The 20,183-nt window shown below is 40.9% G+C and overlaps 1 protein-coding gene across 2 annotated transcripts in view; it reads left to right on the top strand.

Annotated features, from left to right (window-relative positions):
* tenm1 (teneurin transmembrane protein 1) overlaps positions 1–20,183 on the top strand; it is a 179,417-nt gene that overhangs the window by 96,304 nt on the left and 62,930 nt on the right. Inside the window, exons 9-17 of one of the 2 annotated variants that reach the window (XM_073486774.1) lie at positions 3,022–3,216; positions 6,044–6,244; positions 8,067–8,252; positions 8,428–8,457; positions 8,569–8,715; positions 13,988–14,222; positions 15,434–15,553; positions 15,651–15,912; positions 17,245–17,530. In XM_073486774.1, coding sequence (XP_073342875.1) covers positions 3,022–3,216; positions 6,044–6,244; positions 8,067–8,252; positions 8,428–8,457; positions 8,569–8,715; positions 13,988–14,222; positions 15,434–15,553; positions 15,651–15,912; positions 17,245–17,530 — 1,662 coding nt within the window. The remainder of the gene's footprint in view (positions 1–3,021; positions 3,217–6,043; positions 6,245–8,066; positions 8,253–8,427; positions 8,458–8,568; positions 8,716–13,987; positions 14,223–15,433; positions 15,554–15,650; positions 15,913–17,244; positions 17,531–20,183) is intronic. The other variant, XM_073486775.1, reaches the window with a different exon arrangement.

Genomic DNA, 20,183 nt, shown 5'->3' with positions numbered 1-20,183 from the left:
GTCAAGTCATGTTACTTTTATTGATATAGTGCATTTAGAAACAGGAGTTGGCCCAAAGGCTCAGTAATTTAATATAGCTTGAACAGGACATCTGCAAGGGACTATTTTCAGCCGTTAATACGCTTTTGGTTGACTTGTACTATTTACTGCACCAGAACATTGTAAAGCAGACTCTTAAATTATGTTGGGACCTTTCTTCACCTTAACTACAGAAGGAATCAGGCCTGTATTCAATAAAACTGGCCTATAAAATAAACATGGCCTTTTTCTTTGTTTCCCCTGTCTTATAATAATATTTTTTTTCACATTTTAGTCAGACTGCCTTCCTGTTTTCTAATGTGCTTCCATTATAATCTAATGTTGATGCTGTTTTCTGTTAATGAAAATTCAACACTTCCTCCATGTTGACCTGTGGTCCTGATGAATTCAGTATAATGCACATCTCCACAGTACCAATTCCATTAGTCCACCGCCAGACCAGGCACACTCAACAATAATTCTTTCTCTATTTCCCGCCGCTTCCATTCTGCTGTTTTTCCAAGCGCTGTCAATAAAACTTCCCACACATGGGTTTTTTTTCACACAAAACGTCTTCTCTTGACTCAAAGGGCAGCCCACCTACCCTGCTGCAGATGTTGATTTGAAACATTTATAGGTAATAATACGTCATGCTTAAAATGCTTATTAACATTAATAAGACTAACAGTGCAATGGCAGTTCAAAGTAAACTGTTATCAAGTAATGTGAGGGGTTTACGAACCAGTCTTAAGCCTCCTGAACTGCTCACAGACTCGTCGGGGCAGTCCTGAGCTGCCAAGCAACGGTAATCATTGTAGCCCCAGAGGCTAGCGCTAATTAGCATACTGCTGTTGACGGAAAACTTAAAACCTCCCCTCCTGTTCTCGCTGAAAAATAGAAAACCTGCGTCAACTCATCCAGACTTGTTTAACCTTCTGCTTTGGTTTTCTTCTCATTGCAATGTGGTACGACAGCAAGTTGTTGTACCACGCTTATCTCCATTTTGTTTACGTCTGCTTCCCCATAAGATCACGTGAGAGGGATCACTGTGAGCCCAGCCTCAGTCTGCAGAGCCACGAAGCCATAGTGCTGAGGCCACGCCACGCCACTGCACAGAGCGGTGTTCACAAAAAATAAAATATTATTAATATTATATAATATTATCCAAATTATATAGTCTTATTAATGTAAATAGGCATCTCACAATGACTTATAAGGGTGTTTTTACCTACTGAATAATGCTTATTATGTGCACCCTAAAGATGCAAAATGTAAGAATTTTAGCTGAAAACAATCAAAACTAAATCATCAACAGAATGTGAGTAACAGTTCTGGCGCTATGACATCTAAAGGCAATTGTGCTGCAAAAAAATATATACTGAAGTCAGCATGCTAACCAGCTAGCCCCGACCTGTCCCAGTTTAGAGCTCTTGTGCTAGTGGTGTAAACAAAAACACGCCCTTGGTTCTCTTAACTTTCAGTCTGGAGCAAACAGCGGCTAGAGATAACAACAGTTAGCATTTACTGGATGTGCTGCCACCTATTTATTTAGAGTATGAATTCCACAGGTGATCAATTCTTACACATTGCACCTTTAATATGAAGTGTAGAGTATAGGTAATGTTACAGGGCCTTTATTTGTTTGTGTTGTTTTTGCACCCCTGGTTATTCTGGAAGACGAGGCTATTTTTTTAATAATAGCTTTTGTCAGATAATTTACAGGATGACTCATAATAAACTACAGTGTCCATGTTCGTCATAATGAACACGTCACTCAGTGCCTGTGTGGTTCGCTGATGTTTTGAAATGTTTTTAGCCTTTAATGGATTTTAATGGCGCAGAGAAATAAGAAATAAATCAGGCTTTTCATGGGATTTGTTGAAAATAAGAAAAATATAACATCAATAGCTTCACCATCTTTTTACTGCGACCATTCCATATCATCTTCACAGCTCTGTTTCTTTTACTCTCTTACCTCTCTGTCATTTGTTTCTCTTTCTGCCTCTTGCTTACTCCCTGCCTCCGTTCCCCATTCTCTCTCTCCCCCGCTGTCCTTCTTTGTAAAATTATTGTAGTTGTATCTGTCTCATTGTGTAGAAACAGCTGATATGATATCACACTCTATGATTTATTTACGCTCATCATTTATTCATTTGTTCCTCTCATCTTTGCTCATTTGCTCGCGTTATAATATTCTCTGTTTGAAAAGTTAGACAGCAAGTTTTGGCAAGACTTGTAAAAAGTGAAGTGTGAATTTATTACTGTGGGGTACAGAGTGTTAGATTTAACAAAGGATCAAACAAACACATAACACATGCCCGCACGCATGAACGCACAGGGCCTTCATTGCAAATTATCCCGGAAAAAACGCTGTTGGTTCTGGATCGTCTTTCTAATCCATTTGAAGTCTGGAGCTGCCATACCTCCTCCAGCTGCAATGGGGAGGAGGTGTGTGCGTGCGTGTGTAACTGTCAGTGCGTCATCATCAGACACTCACTGACTTTATTCTACCTGGCTGTCATTACATTAGCCACACAGCTCTCCATCTCTGCATGGAGATAGCTCTGCTTTCCACCCTCATTCTATAAACCCCTAATGCTCTCCCTCCTAATCTTCCGTTTTCACGATTGTTTTCACGGCCTGTTCAGAGCGAGTGAGGTGACGTTGGGGGGATTTTCTACAATTCCTGGGTTGCCGTGGTAGCCAGGCTCAGGTGGTGCTTGAGTAAATTGAAACGGCGTGAGGGATAAGCTGGAGTGTGTGTGTGTGCGTATACGTGTGCATGAGTGTGTATGTGCATGTGTGTGCGAGAGAGAAAGAGAGGGAGACAGGGGCTGCTTGAGGATTTGCTGAATTCGCGCACTTGCTGAGATAAGAGAGCGTAGCCCCACTCACCGTAGGTTACTGCGGTCTCCCAGCTAATATACTGCAGCACTGTGTGTGTGTGTTTGCATGTGTGTACTACTGAGTACATGGGTGTAATCTGTGTTTGTCCCGTTGCAGATTCATGCCCCGTGTTGTGCAGCGGTAACGGCATGTACGAGAAAGGAAGGTGTGTGTGCCTGGCAGGATGGAAGGGGGCCGAGTGTAACGTGGAGGAAGGTCAGTGTATCGACCCCACCTGCTCCAACCACGGCTCCTGCATCCAGGGAATCTGCATATGTAGTCCAGCCTACAAAGGGGTTAACTGTGAACAAGGTAAGGAGTTTTACCCTCTCCAAAGCACATATACACCTTAAAATGTCACCATATATACACATTTAAATGAATGACTTTGCAATTGTTGATTTAGGTAAGCAGCATTAACCAATATTTTTACACTGACAATGGATCAAATGACTATGTGTAATTTGACAGGGGTCCCTTGTAGAGACGAACACCGAGAGAATTATCACCTGACTTAATGAAGTCAAGTGAAATCAGTAAAGTCAATTTTAATCCATATAGCCCAAAATCACAAATTTACCTCAATGGGCTTTGCAATCTGTACAGCATATGGTATCATTAATCCTTAGATCATCAGTCCAACCAACTCTCCAAAAAAAACCTTTAATTGGGAAAACATGCATCATTGTTTTGAATTTCCAGCCAGCAACTCTGCCCACATCGACCCACTTTCCAGCTGCAGCAGGCAGCTGTTTACAGCCTGCCCAGCACCAATTGGCAGGCAGACAAAGTTAGCGACTAGCTAGAGAACATATTGGAATATGTAGCTCTTAGAAAGGCAGACATTTTCCTCAGGAGTTGGTTGAGACCAAAATGGAGCTAAAAGAACAATAATAACAATAATCAATGGATGCATCTTTGAAAATTTTCACTTTGAACCTTATTGATGCGATTTACATCAGTTGGCGTTTCAGAGTCATGGTACATTCAGGTGCAAGTTTTAAACTACTTTGTGTCTTAGGATATGTGCGCTGGAAGGAACCTCATGGTGCATTCAAGTGCGCCCCATAAACTCAGAAAATCCAAACTCGAATGGCCACAAAGGTGGTTAAAATGGGAAAGTTTAAATGTTTTCCTCCCATTTTTTTCCCCGGTTGAAATACACAGGCTTACATCTGTCATAACTTTCTTGTCCGGTCACTACAGCACTTTTAATAATTAGATGTTAAAATAATAACAATATCTCTTTTTATTTCTGCACTGTAGGATTTAGGGAAAAAAAATGTTATCAAGTTGTGAACAGCAAAATTAATTATATTCTTGTACAGCAGTGGCCAATTAGCCTATAATTTTCAAGTTGTTTTTACTGCAGCATTTTTTAATAATTTATTACTAAAGACGTGACTAAAGATGTGACATTAATGAATTGATTAAAAGTTATTTTAGTGTTGCCAATTGTTCCTTACACCTGACCTTAAAGTAAAATCAAATGCGGACCTTTGAGTATTACGTTTGTTTTACAGTTCAGTTGCACCTCTTCTTCTTCTCATGTTATAATTTAACTGTGTCGCTGTCAAATTGAAATGCACAGAAATCAAAAATACCTCACTGCATTGTACTCTTTTCAGTGATGGCTCTGGATGTCCGTCAAAGATTAATGTCCACCAAAAAAATCACAGAGAAGAAAACACACTCCCTACGACTTCAGATAACATTACTCTCCTGGTGGTAGGAACTTGACAATCTTCATCCCGAAGTAGAAAAGGCAAAATAAAATAAAATCTGTGAAAATGTATGAAGTTAATGTCCTATCAACATGGTTCCTTTAAGCTTATCTTTTAGTCCTGAAAAATACAGGAAGACAACACAAACAATTTTAAATAACATTTATTTTTCTATTTTTCTTTCCACATAAATTAGATGCATACATACATACTTTATTGATCCTTTACAGGAAATTACTTACTGAAATATAGCACATCTATACTCATCTACACTAGGTACAAAGAACTAGAAATAAGTTATTAAAATACCAAAAAAGAAACGCTATAAAATATATGTAAATATATAACAGAATACCAAGTGTGCAATGTGCACAAAACTACCTGTATTACCTTAAATTATAAAAAATATATAAAAACTTTAAAAATTAAACACATATACACATGAATATCTAAAAATAGCATGTATGCATAGCATACAATATTATACTGTTCTTGCACAGGAAACAGTCTTGTGGCAGCTGGCAGTTCTGTCCTCGAACATGTGTTTTACCTCTCATGTGCCAAATTATGCAATTTCTAAGTAACTTAATCTATTCAGAAAATAACAAAAGTAATAAATACATTTAAAAAAAATCCAAATATATGTTGCATTTCTGTTATATACTGTTGTTACTGTTATATTGTTGTTGCCAACACATAGAGCATTAAGTAAATACAGTAAAAAAACGGCCTATGGTTTAAATGACACATTAATGATGCAGGTAGCTCAGGCAGCTCTTTACAGTTGTACAGGAAAGCAGCCGTGGCCCTTTTGTCACATCCTCCACCTGCAGCTGTCCATTGTAAAACCACCCAATAAATTAGCCAAAACAAACAAAGCTGTGATATTTAAAACAATTATGATGTTACATTGATCATAACCTGATGGCACAGCTGTCCCGAACACCGCCCTGCTGTCGGCTCCACTTCCTCGGCCTGTGGAGACCGAATCAGGTGTTTGACCTTGAGCGGCGGAGCTGAGCTGAGCTGAGCTGAGCTGAACTGAACTGAACTGTGCTGAGCTTTGGCTGGGCGCTCAGAGCTGTAATTACACACACTAACACAGCAGAGCGCAGACCACCATGACACACACACACAAACCAACCCATTTCACCCCTTATCAAAGCCTCAGTTCTAAGTGTCCTATGAAGTGTAATGTTGTGGAACAGATACAGGGATTGTAGCTAGGGTGGTTAACTCCTGGATGGGATGCAAAGAACACTGCTTTCATACTCGGTGAACTGGTGATTATAATGAGGCAGGCGCCCTCCCACCCCTCCTCCCCTTCACACCCTCCTCTCACCCTTGACTCATTCTTGCTTTTTCCTTTTGTCCTCTCTCTCTCTCTCTCTCTCTCTCTCTCTCTCTCTCTACAGTGGACTGCGTGGACCCTCAGTGCGGCGGGCACGGTGTGTGCGTGCGCGGCGAGTGCGTGTGCTCGGCAGGCTGGGCAGGAGTGAGCTGTGATGACCCGCTGCCAGCCTGTCAGGAGCAGTGTTCAGGACATGGCACCTATCTCCCTGAGTCAGACACCTGCGCCTGCCAGCCCAACTGGACGGGACCAGACTGCTACACTGGTAAGACCTGCGGATTATTGTTCAGCCGCGGAAAAAAACATGGAAAATTGCAGCTGCACATCACTAGTTTGCCAGTGTTCTTGTAGTATGCATGGTCATGCCAGATACTATTTTCTGGGGATTTGATAGACATGAGAGAGAAATATGGATTGGAGCCACTCTGTGAAATGGGTCTGTGCGTGTGTGTGTGTGTGTGTGCGTGTTTGCATGCATGTGTGTTTTTTGCACTCTCTTCATGCCGGTCGTAAATGAGATTTCCCCTCATGACTCTCTGACGGCAGCACTCTGGAGCCTCACTCCCACCCTCCACACTTTACTGTGCATTTCCATTGTGACACACATGCAGTATACTCACGCACATATTCCCTTCAGCTAAATGAGGGGAGAGAAAAAAAAGACCTCCATTCTCACTTTGCTGCAAGGCCTTTCACAGACTGCTACTCTGAGGGACACTCCAGCTTGGCATTTAAAAGCTTGCTGATGTTTATTGCAAAAACCTTTTACCTGTACGTTACATATTAGTCACTGTGTGCTTTTTAAATATGCTTCTATAAGATTTCTTCCATCTACCTTGGTTCCCCTCTGCACTCGGTAAAGTTTTCCTTGTGAAATAGACACACATGCTGCACAGGTTGTAAGGGAAAGGCAGCCATTGTAAGGAGAAAACTAAAGCACGTGCGCTGTGGTGTTGAAAATATAGAATGCAGTACTCTGTGCTACGCAGTGAGAAAAGTGTCCTTGTCCTTGAAGTGTAAACTGACAGAGAGGAAAACAGGCATGATGGCACTGCCTCTCCCGTTTCCACCACACTTACTTAATGCTGGTGTTGGGAAGGATCCGCTTTGCCATGCACACCAGTGATTTGCAGGCAATTGGCATTAGCTTCCTGCTCTCAGGTGCATGCATGCCTTAATATAGTGATATAGCCTATGATAATGACAAACCGTGGCTGAATATCTGAGATATGAGTGGCCTCTCTCTACCTGCCGGGCTTTTAATCAAAAGGGCCCGGCAATTCTGCGTCCTGGCCTTGTTGAAGCATAGCTAAGCTAATGTAATTCTAATAGAGAGCTGAAAAACTCTCCAACTTTAATCCACTTTTTCCTCCCTCTCCATGCTATGTATATTTAAATTGAAATAACTTTTTACTGCAGCTGGATAAGTAGTCTTTGTGTGCCTCCAGCACTTTGCTCTCTTTACTGATGGATGAGGCTTTGCTTCTGCAGAGAAAGAGAGAGAGAAAGAGGTGGAGAGTTAGATGGTGAGCAGTGCGGAGAAAAGGAGATTTTAAAGGGATGTTGCAAGAGAGAGGAAGGCCAAGGGATAGTGAAAAGGGAAGGATGACAGAGACAAAGATGGAGAGGTGAAGGAAAAGAAGGGGTATTAACATACCCATCAAATCTGATCAAAATTTCAGAAAGAATAATAGAGCTGAATTGGAGTCCCTGTAGTTTAAATATGCGGTGCAAACACGAATCATTTGGCTGTGATTATGAGTCTATTCACTCTTCCCGTCCTTCAGGGAGTTTGGCTATTAGAGGTGGGAAGATTGTGTATTGTGAGAAAGTAGACTTTTTAGTCTCAGAGGTTATCCTCTTCTATCGCTTGTGTTTTTTTTCTCTCACCTACCTCCAATGTCTCACCCCCAGCTCTGAATTTTTTTTTTACTTTTTTCCTCTCTCCTCGTCCCCTGTGTGCTTTCTTCAAAAAAAATGTTTTACTTTTTTTCCTTCCACCGCTCGATTCCTTCATTTCTCACTCTCTCTTTCTCTCACACTTGCGCGCTTTTTTTCTCACGTGTCCCCACCCACCTATCCGGCAGAGCTGTGCCCGGTGCCATGTGGCAGCCACGGTGTCTGCTCAGAGGGTCAGTGCCAGTGCGAGGAGGGTTGGATCGGCGCTGCATGCGACCAGAGAGCGTGCCATCCTCGCTGCGAAGAACACGGCCAGTGCCACGATGGGACCTGCATCTGTCAGCCTGGCTGGGAGGGAGAGCACTGTAACATTGGTGAGCTGCGTGTGTGTGCATGTTGGAGTGTTTAATTATTCCTTGTGATATTATGATTAGTATGATTAATGGGTAAAAAAAAAAAAGAAAGAAAAAAAAGGTGTCGCCTTCGTTGGGAAAATTAGCATTTACAACTGATTCCTCTTACCCAGTTCTCACTTTGTTCTCCCCACAGTTACACATGATTTGGACGTCGTTGTGAAAGGTAATTTATCTTTATCTGAGATTAAAATTTCCTATGTGCTCCTCCAACATGCTCATGAAAGCCAAAAATGTGTGTTTGTGTGTGTGTGTGCACGTGTCACACCTTTTTCAGACGGCTGCCCGGGGTTGTGCAGCGGGCACGGGCGCTGTACCCTGGAGCAGAGCGGCTGGCGCTGCGTCTGCCAGACTGGATGGAGTGGGCCTGGATGCAGCGTTGTCATGGAAACTGACTGCAGTGATGGAACAGACAACGACGGAGGTGACATTCGAAACATCATCTATCATTTTCTATCTCTTTTTCTCTTCCTTACCTCTTTCATTTCTGTCTCTCTGGCAGATTGTCCATTCCATTCCATTACTTCCGCTCCTGTTTCCCCTGCCGAGAAATCTTCCTCATTGTTCCTCCCCTTCATCCCTCCGTGCTGTCCCAGTCCTGCTGAGACTCCTGTAGAGTCCTGCTGGTCATTATTACATTGAATATGTATTTGTGTGTGTGTGCAGGCACATTTTTGCAAGTGTGTATGTCTGTTTTGTTTTTCTTATCACAGCTAAATGTCTAATATGCATACCACCTGCTAAGATAAAAGGCACTCAGAGCAATTTTCACAAGTCTAAATACAGCAAACCATGCAGAATGGATTTCTACTTCTTTGCCGTTGACGTGTTTGCTGACAAGTGAGAGGTGTGTGTCGCTCAGTCTCATGGCTGCGTCGTTCTATCCTCAGGTGAAGAGACAAGAAAAGAACATTTCTGTAGTAGCAGAAGTTGCGCTTATTATAATCATTTCCTCGTCATTTCAGTCCCAGCTAAGGCTGTTTTCCAACAAGTTTTAAGAATATAGTGCAATATTACATTGTTCTCAACTGTGCCCATTCACTTTGAAACTCCATCAAATATCCATTATGGACATGCCCGTTTAGCCGGTGCTGTAATCCATCATTGCAAACAAGGTAGTGTTGCTTTTGTGTCGAGTAAAATCTTCCTTGCTTTTTTGCTTTTGTTTATTTCATGTGGTTCCACGTTTTGTGGTGAGTGTCCAACAGCGGGAAGCCTCAAACACACACATACACATTTTTTGAAGTCCTTTATCCAGGTGGTGCAGGCTGCTGATAGCTGCAATGTAACCTTTCTGTTCCCTGCACATTGTTTACCAAAGGTGCCTGACTGACTAAGCCAGCACTTCAGAAAGTCGGAGTAAATGACTGCTCAAAACATGAATCACCGGTCCTTAGCCTGGATTATAACCACAGAGCTATACAATAAAAAATGTCTGGTGAACAATGAAAGAAAACAAGTCTTAGCAGGACCGCCAGCACTTACGATGGTTTCTGGATCGCATGAATGGATTATGTTCTATCATATAGTTCTCATTATGTTTTGTGATTACTGGATCGGTCACCTGTGTTGTTTAAGAACTAAAGGAACGTCACACTGTGCAGCTATTACATTAACACATTGCATATGACCGTATTAACTGTTAATTTATGCACGCCTTAAATGAACTGAACCCTTGCTTACTTTGCCTCTTTAAAGGGGCATTCCAAAGATATTACACACAGATCAGCTTTGTTAAACAGTTGAAACAAATAACTCAAATCAGGGGATGGTTCAGCTTGGACATAAAGGCTACTCTTTTTTAAAAAATTAAATAAAAAAAAGTAATGAGTGCAGAGTGCATACCTCCACCAAGGCCCAAGATTCACTTTTTGTACTCAATCATAGGTACCAATCACCTAAATATTTTGATTTGATTTTTCCTGATCCTGATTTTTTTCAAGATCCATGCATTAATCGAAGTTAAAGAAAAATTCCTGGATCCATCCTTTTACCCAGATCCGCAGCAAAAGTTAATGGAGTCTATCTTTGGCCGAGACCTATCCTCCAACAAAGGGACACTGATGAAAACATAACCTCCTTGGTGGAGGTAACAAACTAAATATGTAGCGTTTAAAGGAATGGATTCAACATTAAGGAAATATACTTTGTTGCAGACAGTCAGATGAGAAGATTGAAACAAATCTATCTGCCTGTTCGATGTAAGGTGCATTAAGTGTGAGGAAGATTCCAGGAAGTCGGTGCGCTCAGCCAAAATGTAGTCATACAACTCCCTACCATTAAACTACAAATTGTCATTGTGGTTTTGTATTGATTAAACAAACTAGGTGTTTAATCAGTGAGCTGTAGAGAACCTTGTAAGTAGATTTTGTTGCCTTTGAATGAAGCTAGGCTTGCTATTTTCCCCAGATTCCAGTCTTTATGCTAAGCTAAGCTAACTGGCTGCTGATGTTACATCAATAGAGTGATAGCTGACTCAAGGGGTGACATTTTAGAAATTAATTATTCTGAATGAATGACATAAATAAGTTGAGATTCGGCTGATCATCAGTGGCTTTACTCTTCAGAACTAACTGCCAACTCAACTGAGTTGGAAATACAAATAATACTGTGACATTTCCATTTAAACTATTCAACAAGCTAATACATTCACAGTATCAAAGTAACATGTATTATATCAAAATGTCAGGATTCAAAATGCAGTACAGCCATTTATTCACCAGATATTTACATTTAGAATCAATACGCTAATAGATACAATAACAACTTCAAAGATACTTTAATTATAAGATTTAATAAGATTTAATCTATCTCAATCATCCTCTTTGTTTACAGGTGACGTAACACATGCTGTGAGCCACCTTGTTGCCTTGTCAACAGTCAACAACCTCACTGCTTGTCAGCTGTTCAGGCTCAGGATTTGACGGCTACTGTTGAACCATTACATTCAATTAGCCGTCAAAAAAAGCTTGAATGAAAACATTTAGTTAAAACGAAATAAAACTAATAAAAAATAAACCACAAAGCAATCTTAAATGTAAACCTACCCATACATGCATACATGCATATCAGTCGAGTAAGGCAACATTACTTGTTGCTCCCGTCCACATGTTTTGACAGGTGTAATTTTACAATAAACACTCATAAGCGGCAAGCTAGTACCCACTTATCCTTGTTAAGGATGCTAAACTAGCGCAAATATTAATATAAAACAGAAATAAACTACACCTCTACAATATATAACGCTCCACTCAAGAGAAAGCCTTCATTTCTGACAACTGCATTAATGCCTTGCACCTGTAAGAATAAACGTAAACAAGATGTGAGTCGGCTGATCTTCAGCGGCTTTACTCTTCAACTGCCAACCGAAGAAAGCAACGCAGGTCCACAGCTTATATTCCCCCAGGTGGTCCCGTGCCTTTAATACTCTCGATAGAAATGCTTAAAAATAAAAGGGGGGTGTCTGTAAACATGCAAGTTAAAGAGCCTGCAGATAATAAATCACATTTTAATAAGTGCACAACCACAAATAAATACCCTCTGTGCCACACTGGCTGTAGTCTTAATTTTGAGTAGACAAATGTGAGAGCAGCATGTCTGACTATTCCATTTGTTGGGAATTGGCAGGGATTGAGGGTCGAACAGAAAAGTGCCATTAGTTGCATTATGGGAAGTGTAGGATCCTGTATTTATATGAGTCATATTTGTACTAAAAGTCTGGAGGGATCTGCTGCCTCTGCTGTTTTCAATATAACTATAAACTTTTCATTACTCTTAAAACCTGTCTCTTATGAGTTCCCTACGCGAAGGACGTGCAATACTGAATTGCTGCACTGCCCCTTTAATATATACAGTATATGTGTTGATTTGATTTAATATGACATTTTCTTTTGCTCTGTATTAGTAGGTATATGTACGGTGGAGGTTGAGGTGGTGAGTGGGTGGAAGAAGAGACAGGTTTCTCTCTACATTACAGTCAAACAAAAAATGCATTTAAATATATACTATAAGGCACTACATGGAAAAAAGAATATATGTTGCATTATGTGGTATTATAATGTCATATGAATATTGATGAAGTGTCTGTGCTGCTGGTTTCAAACCCTTCAGCTGAGGCATTATTATGCCAGAGAAAGACTCACTAACAAAGCCTCATGGAGACCATTTACACTTCTCTTATCTTTCCATCCTTCCACATCTCTGCAGTTTTTCAAATACCATAATTTTCGACCACACAATACAGCCATCTCCCTTAATTGGCAGATATACTGTAGGCTCTCATAGCTCTCTCTCGTCGTCAATCTTTTTGTCTCTGAAGATAGACAGAGATGGAAAGATGCTATCACAGGTAATCAGAGAATAAAGAGGAACTTTGAAGGGTTTAAATTATTCCGCCTGGATGGGAGAGAGTAGCGCATGTATTGTTCTTCCGCTTGAAAAAAGAAAAAACTGCATTTTCTCTTTTCTGCTCACGAGGCAGTGAAATGACATGCACATTTATATTTATATGTTGGACAAATGTTCAAAATCATTTCTACTCTTCACTCTTCTTTGTGTGGAAGAGTTAACAACCATGGCAGCATAACAATCTACAAACCTGTACGGCCTATTAACTGACAGTGATATTAGAAATTCAATTAATAAATGTGCTTTCAAGTTGAAGTAGTGAATCTTATGGAAATCGACCATTGTACTATGCTACCTTTGTAGGAGGAGGTTATAATAGAATATTGTTGGCCTTTAGCTCTCTGCTCTGGGGTCAGATGCATTTAAATGTCAGCACTGTTTCCTGCCTTTTCAGAAACAGGCTTGAAATAGGAAGCACAAATGCCAGCCTGGCTCCTATTACCTGCCGCCTCGCTTTGTTTCTCATTGTTTACGCCGGACTTCAATGGATCACATTCAAATAGTGCTGGTGATTCAGGTCTGATTTATAGTAATAGACACTATAATTGCATGCTAATGTCCCCTAATGAATCTCATTTGATTGATACTCGTGATAATGATGATACATGTGGAGTTAATTGTTGTCGATTAGATTACTCCAGTTGAGTTTCTCAGTGTTTAAAAATGATTTGAAATGATTTCCTGGCAGTCCTGAGGTTTTATGAGGTCTGCTTCATGTCTTTCTACTTCTAATGTATACAGTACATTGGACATTAAAGAAGACATATTATGCAAAAAAAAAAATGATTTTGGGTTACTGCTATAATAGTTTTACATGATTTAGTGCTCAAACACATTCGTTTTTTCATAATGTCCAGTGCTGCAGCACGTTATTCCCCCTCTGTCTGAAATGGTGTTTTAGCTTCTGTCTTTTTTATAAAGACTCAAAGAACTCAAAAAAGTACACACTGTTTGGATTATGAATTTAAAAAAGTGACCAGTTCTTAGATGTAGCATCTTTAAGATCTTTTACTTGCACAATAACATACATAAAACTCTGAGGGAAAGGAAAAAACGAAAAAGCATAATAGGTCTCCTTTAAGATAGCAATTTGTTCTCAACATCTTAGTCACTTAAATCTATTAAAGCCTTTGTTAACGATGCATTATAAAGATGCTAATGTCCATCTTATATTAACTGTGTTAATTCAAGTACCCTCTCAACAGCCAACTCCTCACATAAAACAGTGTGTGTGCGTCTTGTGTTTAACTCTTTTATTTGATACATTTCGAACTTCCTTTCCCTTTCAGACGGCCTGATCGACTGCGTGGACCCCGACTGTTGCGAGCAGTTGAGCTGCGGCTCCGACCCTCTGTGTCACGGCTCGGCCGACCCCTTGGCCCTGCTGCAGCAGAGCCCGCTGCCCTCCACCGCACCCCCCTCACCTGCCAGCACACACACTCACAGCTTCTACAGGCGCATACGCTTCCTCCTTGGCAAGGCGGCCACACACACTCTCCCTGGAGACGTGCCCTTTGATACCAGGTATGTGCTTGTTTATCTTTGTGTGCCTGTGTCTGCGTGTGCATGCCAATACCATACCTTTATGTATTTGTTTGACTGTGTCCTTGAGTCGTCCTACTGTGTAATATGTTGAAAGACAGGAGTAGCAGATCATGGAGTAAATACATATGTATTCAAGCTTTAGCCCATTATTTGTTTAATGAGAGTGTGTGCTTCTGCATGTGAATGAGGCTTTTTGTGTGTTCACATGCCTGTGGACTCATCTTATTGATTTGTGTTGCCCTGGAGATCAGTCACATGACAGTGCATTGTCCTCAGTTATCAGTGTCAGGCTACAGCTGCAGAGTATTTGTTTGTTACATATTAATGCTTAATGTATCATTCGGTTACACCAGTCGTGAGGGTGTCACCATTAATTTTTCAGAGGCCTCTCACTGCCATCTAAGAGGGGAAATACATCTCACCGTCTTGATGATGACCTAGAAAGTTTGGCTTGGGAAAACAAGAAGTGATGCCTCTCTGAAAAATAGCAAAGTGCATTTTTTTCCCCCTCCCCTGGTTCAACTTGTAGAATAAACAAATAAATTAATTATGTGGCTGTTTTTTCAGAGGGGAAAAATCGATTGCAGCTTTCAGGACCGGAGTAACAAACGGGGCAATGCAGCCACCCGGGGAAACCTCACCATCCTTCATTTATCCCTCTTCTGGAGTAACAGATAGGCTCCATCAGTGCGTGTGTGTGTGTGCGTGTGTGCATGTGTGTTTCTGAATCCGTCTTCATTTGACTAGTTCAGCGATTATTCCAGATTTAAGCAGTGTATTTCACACTTTACCTGCAAATATAAAGATGGATTTTTTGAACTAGTCAAGAATTGACTGATGGTTTAAGAGCTATTTAAAGAACAACACAGCCACATTCGCTGCAGGTACCACTGTCTCTGTAATATAAACATGATGTGCAGCTTTTGTTTTTTTATATGACAGGGTGTTGAAAGGTTTTACTGTGGGTGAAGCTATATTTATGGTCCCTGTATCCTGGCAATCTCTGGCAGATTTCTGTGCCTATAGGAGGGGAATTGTAGCAAGCAGAATAAATGCATTTGCTTTGTCTTCATGCACAAGGTCGTTTGGCGAGTGCGTCACAATATGCCTCTCTCTTCAAACAATGATTATGTTCTCCATCATTGTAAAGCTGTCATCTCTCAGCTTCACTCCTCTCTCTGTGTTTCCAGTCGGGTGGCTGTGATCCGAGGTAGCGTTGCGCTGCAGGATGGCTCTCCTCTGGTTGGAGTCAACATCACCTTCCCACAGCATCCAGAGTATGGTTACACCATCAGTAGGCAGGATGGAAGGTAGAGACACCCACAGCTTGAATATTTAAAGGACCGAGCTTCTCTTTTTCCACTTGTCCTACAATATCATATCTCTTTTTGTCATTTAACTCTTTAGTTTTGACTTGGTGACCCTGGGTGCGATGTCTATGACCCTGATGTTCCAGCGCCCACCCTTCCTGCAGCAGACACGCACCATCTGGACACCTAACAACAACTTCCTGGTCCTGGATCAGGTCACCATGTCCAGGGAGGAAGCTCAACCTCCTAAATGTGACATCAGGAGCGTTTTGAGTCCGTACCCGCTGGTGCTGCCCTACCCGCTCCCCAGATACACAGGAGCGTGTGCAGAGAAGGGGCCAGCCGTGCCTGAGCTACAGGTGCAGAACCTCTTTCTATATAAATCGCAGCAACGCGCTGCTTTGCGTCTACAGATGACAGGCGGAAAGAATGAAGCTCAATTTGTAACAGCTCAGCAACAAACCAACCTGGTCTCGCAGGGTTTTTGCAAATTTAGCTCATATTTGCATCATGCAAATAAGGAATGAGCCCAAATGCAAATTTGTGCTCCATCCATATACTTCTCCACCACAAAAGCAAATTAGGTGGCTGAAAGTCAGGTGTGGAGGTCAGACTGGTGATTATATATTTACCCTCCAATGTGACTCCAAAGATTTTTTTTATACAGTGACCAAAACCTCACCCTGAATTCATTTTAGTTCCAACTTACTATATGCAAAGTTCTTTTGGTGTCAGCTGGACACGGTGATATGATCCTTTTTGTGGCAGAGGAAAGTGATGTTTTCACTCATTAACGCACTTAAGAGTTTAAACTCACAAAATCAGATGAGATTGCTATGAGCAGATTGTCAACACGAAGGAACATCTTATCCTCGCCACAAATAGCACCTCAGGACAAACAAGCAGCAAGCAAGTGAAGGAACAGTACTTTCTGTTCACAGTGAGCTCAGTAACAACTGCTGTGTTCACCTGTGTTTATAAATGGGATCAAATCAAAGCCTCTAGACCTTTGATGAAAATGTGCCAGAGATATTCATCTTACAGATCATTTGAATTAAGCTAATAACCGATTCAAACGTCATCTCAATTTTTCCAACAGAAATATTAGAATGAATGAATAAAAGTACTTTTAACAAAACGGATGAGCGTGCCTTTTTATTTGCTCGTGTGTAAGATAGGAACGTTGATATTTTGTTGATTTTGGAGGGCCTGTGGACACAAGTTGTAGTGTTTTCACCATCAAAAGCACAAAATATAATGGCAAAAATCCAAAAATTCTCCTCCTGCTTGTACTGTATTTTTGCCCGGGAAAATGTAAACACAGCTTTTCCAGTATGCACGTGGACCTGTTGACAGGCGTTAAGAAAAACTAAATAGAAATAGTTCATCTTCTTGCTGATGGTTCTAATTTGCTTATGTAGGTTACGTAGAGGTATCGGTATTAAATGAGAATGAGAATGTTTCATTACCAGTAAAGAACTTCTTGTAACAGCTTTGTGGCTAACACATCTATGGTGGACTACTTCTTCCTGTACTTGCCACTAGAACTTATTACATGAGCTCATTACACAAATACAGAGTAATAATAAAACACCTTTCTTTTTTATATGATTCCCTCCGTCTCATTTCACATTAATCCTCTTCTCTGTCACCTGTTTTTCACACTCTGCTCTTCATCTTGTTCTCCCTAGGCAGTGCAGGAAGAAGTTTCAATCCCAGGAGCCTTTGTGAAGCTGAACTACTTGAGCACCCGAGCTGCAGGCTACCTCTCTCTGCTGCGAATCCTTCTCACACCTCCCTCCCCACTGTCGCCCATCTCCCCACTGGGAGGCCTGTCGAAGGTGCATGTCCGTGCATCGGTCCAGGGCAGGTTGTACCAGCGCTGGTATCCCGCTGGGCCTGGTTTGGTCCACAGGCTGGTCTGGAACAAGACAGATGTTTATGGCCAGGAGGTCTGGGGCCTCACACATGCAACCGGTAAGTGCAATATAAAATACAAATCTGAGTTTATCTCTATCTTGATTGGGAGAGAAATGATAAATCCTCTGCGGTGTTCATGTACAGTAATAGCCCTGGTTCGCATGACATCCATCCTTTCATCTTGTTTCTCTACTCTTATTGTTGAACTAAGGCAAGAATGCCTGGTGAAATACTTGCAAACATCTGAGTCGTTAAAAGTGCATCTACTTACGCATATGAATATCTGAGTGAATCAGAAATGATCGTAAACTGGATTCAAAAGGGAATCTGTCGGACCAAAACGTAAACATCCAGATAATCCTGTATATATTAGGAGTTTGTGGAAAATTAAGAACAAAACAGACCATTGATAATAATAATTATCAGTCCTCTTAGTCCTCTTTCATAGTGATGCTGTCCTTTAACACTTGTAATAACAATTACAGTGAAAGCATTTGTGTTTTTATCTACATATTAGTGTGTATGTTTTTTAAAGTGAACAAAGTTAGTTTGAGTTATGCTGAGAATATTTGATATTTAGTTACTGATTTCATTGATGTAAACTAGTGACTTGAATAGTTGAATAGTTTTAGATTTTGGTAATACCCTTATTTGCTTTCTGCCAGTGTTAGATGAGTAGATCAATAGCACTCTCATTTCTGTGTGTTAAATATGGAGGAGCCAGCCGTTGGTTAGCTCAGTTTAGCATAAAAACTTTTAGTAAAGGGAAACAGCTCGCCTGGCCCTGCCATCTCTGTATTAATGTTTTCAAAATCCCTATCTCTGTGGGAAAACAACAAACAGTGCTGTGCATGTTCACACTTCACAAGAAATGGTTCAAAGTTCAGTTCACACAGATTAAAATTAAAGAAAATGTTCTGTTTTTGTTTTTGTTATGATTTGGTTTTGTAAATGAGGTTCCCGCGAGCTATTCTCTTTCTTTTCAAAAGAACCTCTTACCCATATAAATCACTTTTAGCAGTAAAAACGTAATATTGAGCCACGACAGTGTTACCTCCTAACTCCGTCTTTGTCAATGTCATACGCAACATCAAAATATGTCATATACGACATATTAAATATCTCTGGTGGCTTACTCTTTTTTTACCCAAACCACCATGCTAACGTGGGCTACTTACGAGCTTGCAACTGACACGCTGAAAATGACCCTAACCTGGTCGCTCACAGCAGGAACCTAAACAAGCTAGCAGTTATTCCCCTTTTTTGTGGGAATTTAGCCATTTTAATGCCATGGCTCACTCCCTCACATGCAAAACAAGTTCCCCCTGACACTATTTTGCAGCCGCACCATCACTTCATCCTGGGCTTTGTGTGACCCAAGACAATTGTGATTGGTTTAAAGAAATAATACCAAGCAAGAGCATTATTTCCCTTATAGTAGAATGATGGCGGGTGCAGCCAGACCTTTCTCCAGCGTTGACACAGCATCTATGCGTGACTGATTAACGTTTTTGTTGGTTTTGTTTGTTTTTTAATCCGAACAAAACACATGTTGTCGTTTTAGCAGGAGTTACGTGCTGTGACTCTCTCTTGCCAGGCATCTTGCCAAACACTGTTCACTAAGATACTGTAACAGAACGTAACTCAACACAAAAAACTTAATAGTTTTTACATTTCTGGTTGTGTACTGATTAAACAAACAAGCGAGCCTGTAATATTTAATTAGGGAGCTTTAAAGGTGTCGCTAGGCAGATGTGTCAGCTTTGAGGAGAGCCAGGCTTCACACCGAAAATCACTGGGTTTTCTCTACATGAGTGCAGGATAAAATTAGCCCAGTATTGCATCAGCGCTGTAATTGGCATATGCTGGGTCAGTTATTAACCCTGCCGAAATTAAGTGTGTCGCTGTTTCCCCCCGTTTTTACAGCATAGAAGCTATGCTATGCCTCCTTGCTCTAGATGCATAGTTCATTTATAGCTTTGAAAGTGGTATCGATCTTCTCATCGAATTCTAGGCACAAAAACAAAGAAAAACATGCATCCCAAAATATTTAACTATTCCTTAAAACTAGGCTCAGGTTTGTATGGAGTCTTCACTGGCTCAGTACTTTCAGACATAAAATTCCTGAGATGCAGTAAAATGTTTTCCCTCCAAAAAGGAGGAAGTAAATAAATAGAGAAAAAGGTCTACCACCTCTCAGCCCTTTGATATGGGATGTTTTGATCGTCCGTCTCAGACAGCGCTCAAATCCAACAAGACTAGAACACAATTTTTTTCATCATACCTATTAAATCTCAGCGGTTGTTTCAGTACTGGTTTGCACAAAGGCCTGTTTGGAAGTGTCAATGATTGACAATTTAGTAGATAATCTGCTGACAGTCTGCTGGGAAATAAGAGCTTAAAGATTGCCTGATAATGAATCATTATTATGATATCTAGGTTTAGTTGCTTTACTAGTGGTGTGAAACTGCAGATTTGCCCGAATTCATGGAAGTGCTCACTGGAGTTAAAATCTCATCAGTCATTCAAAACATGAAATGAATGCAGTGGGAGGCGGACTGGTCCTGACAAGCGAGCTGAAAGCAGTTTCGACTCACCTTTCCAAGACCTCGACCACTGACTGGAGTTGTATTGAGAAGACGGAATGGAGAGATGGATGGCTCGACAAATATACTGCAGAGTAACTGGCAGTAAAGATATCATCAGCAGT

Source organism: Pagrus major, chromosome 18, assembly GCF_040436345.1.
Source record: "Pagrus major chromosome 18, Pma_NU_1.0".
Taxonomy (NCBI): domain Eukaryota; kingdom Metazoa; phylum Chordata; class Actinopteri; order Spariformes; family Sparidae; genus Pagrus; species Pagrus major.
This window is presented reverse-complemented; position numbering and strand designations above follow the sequence as displayed.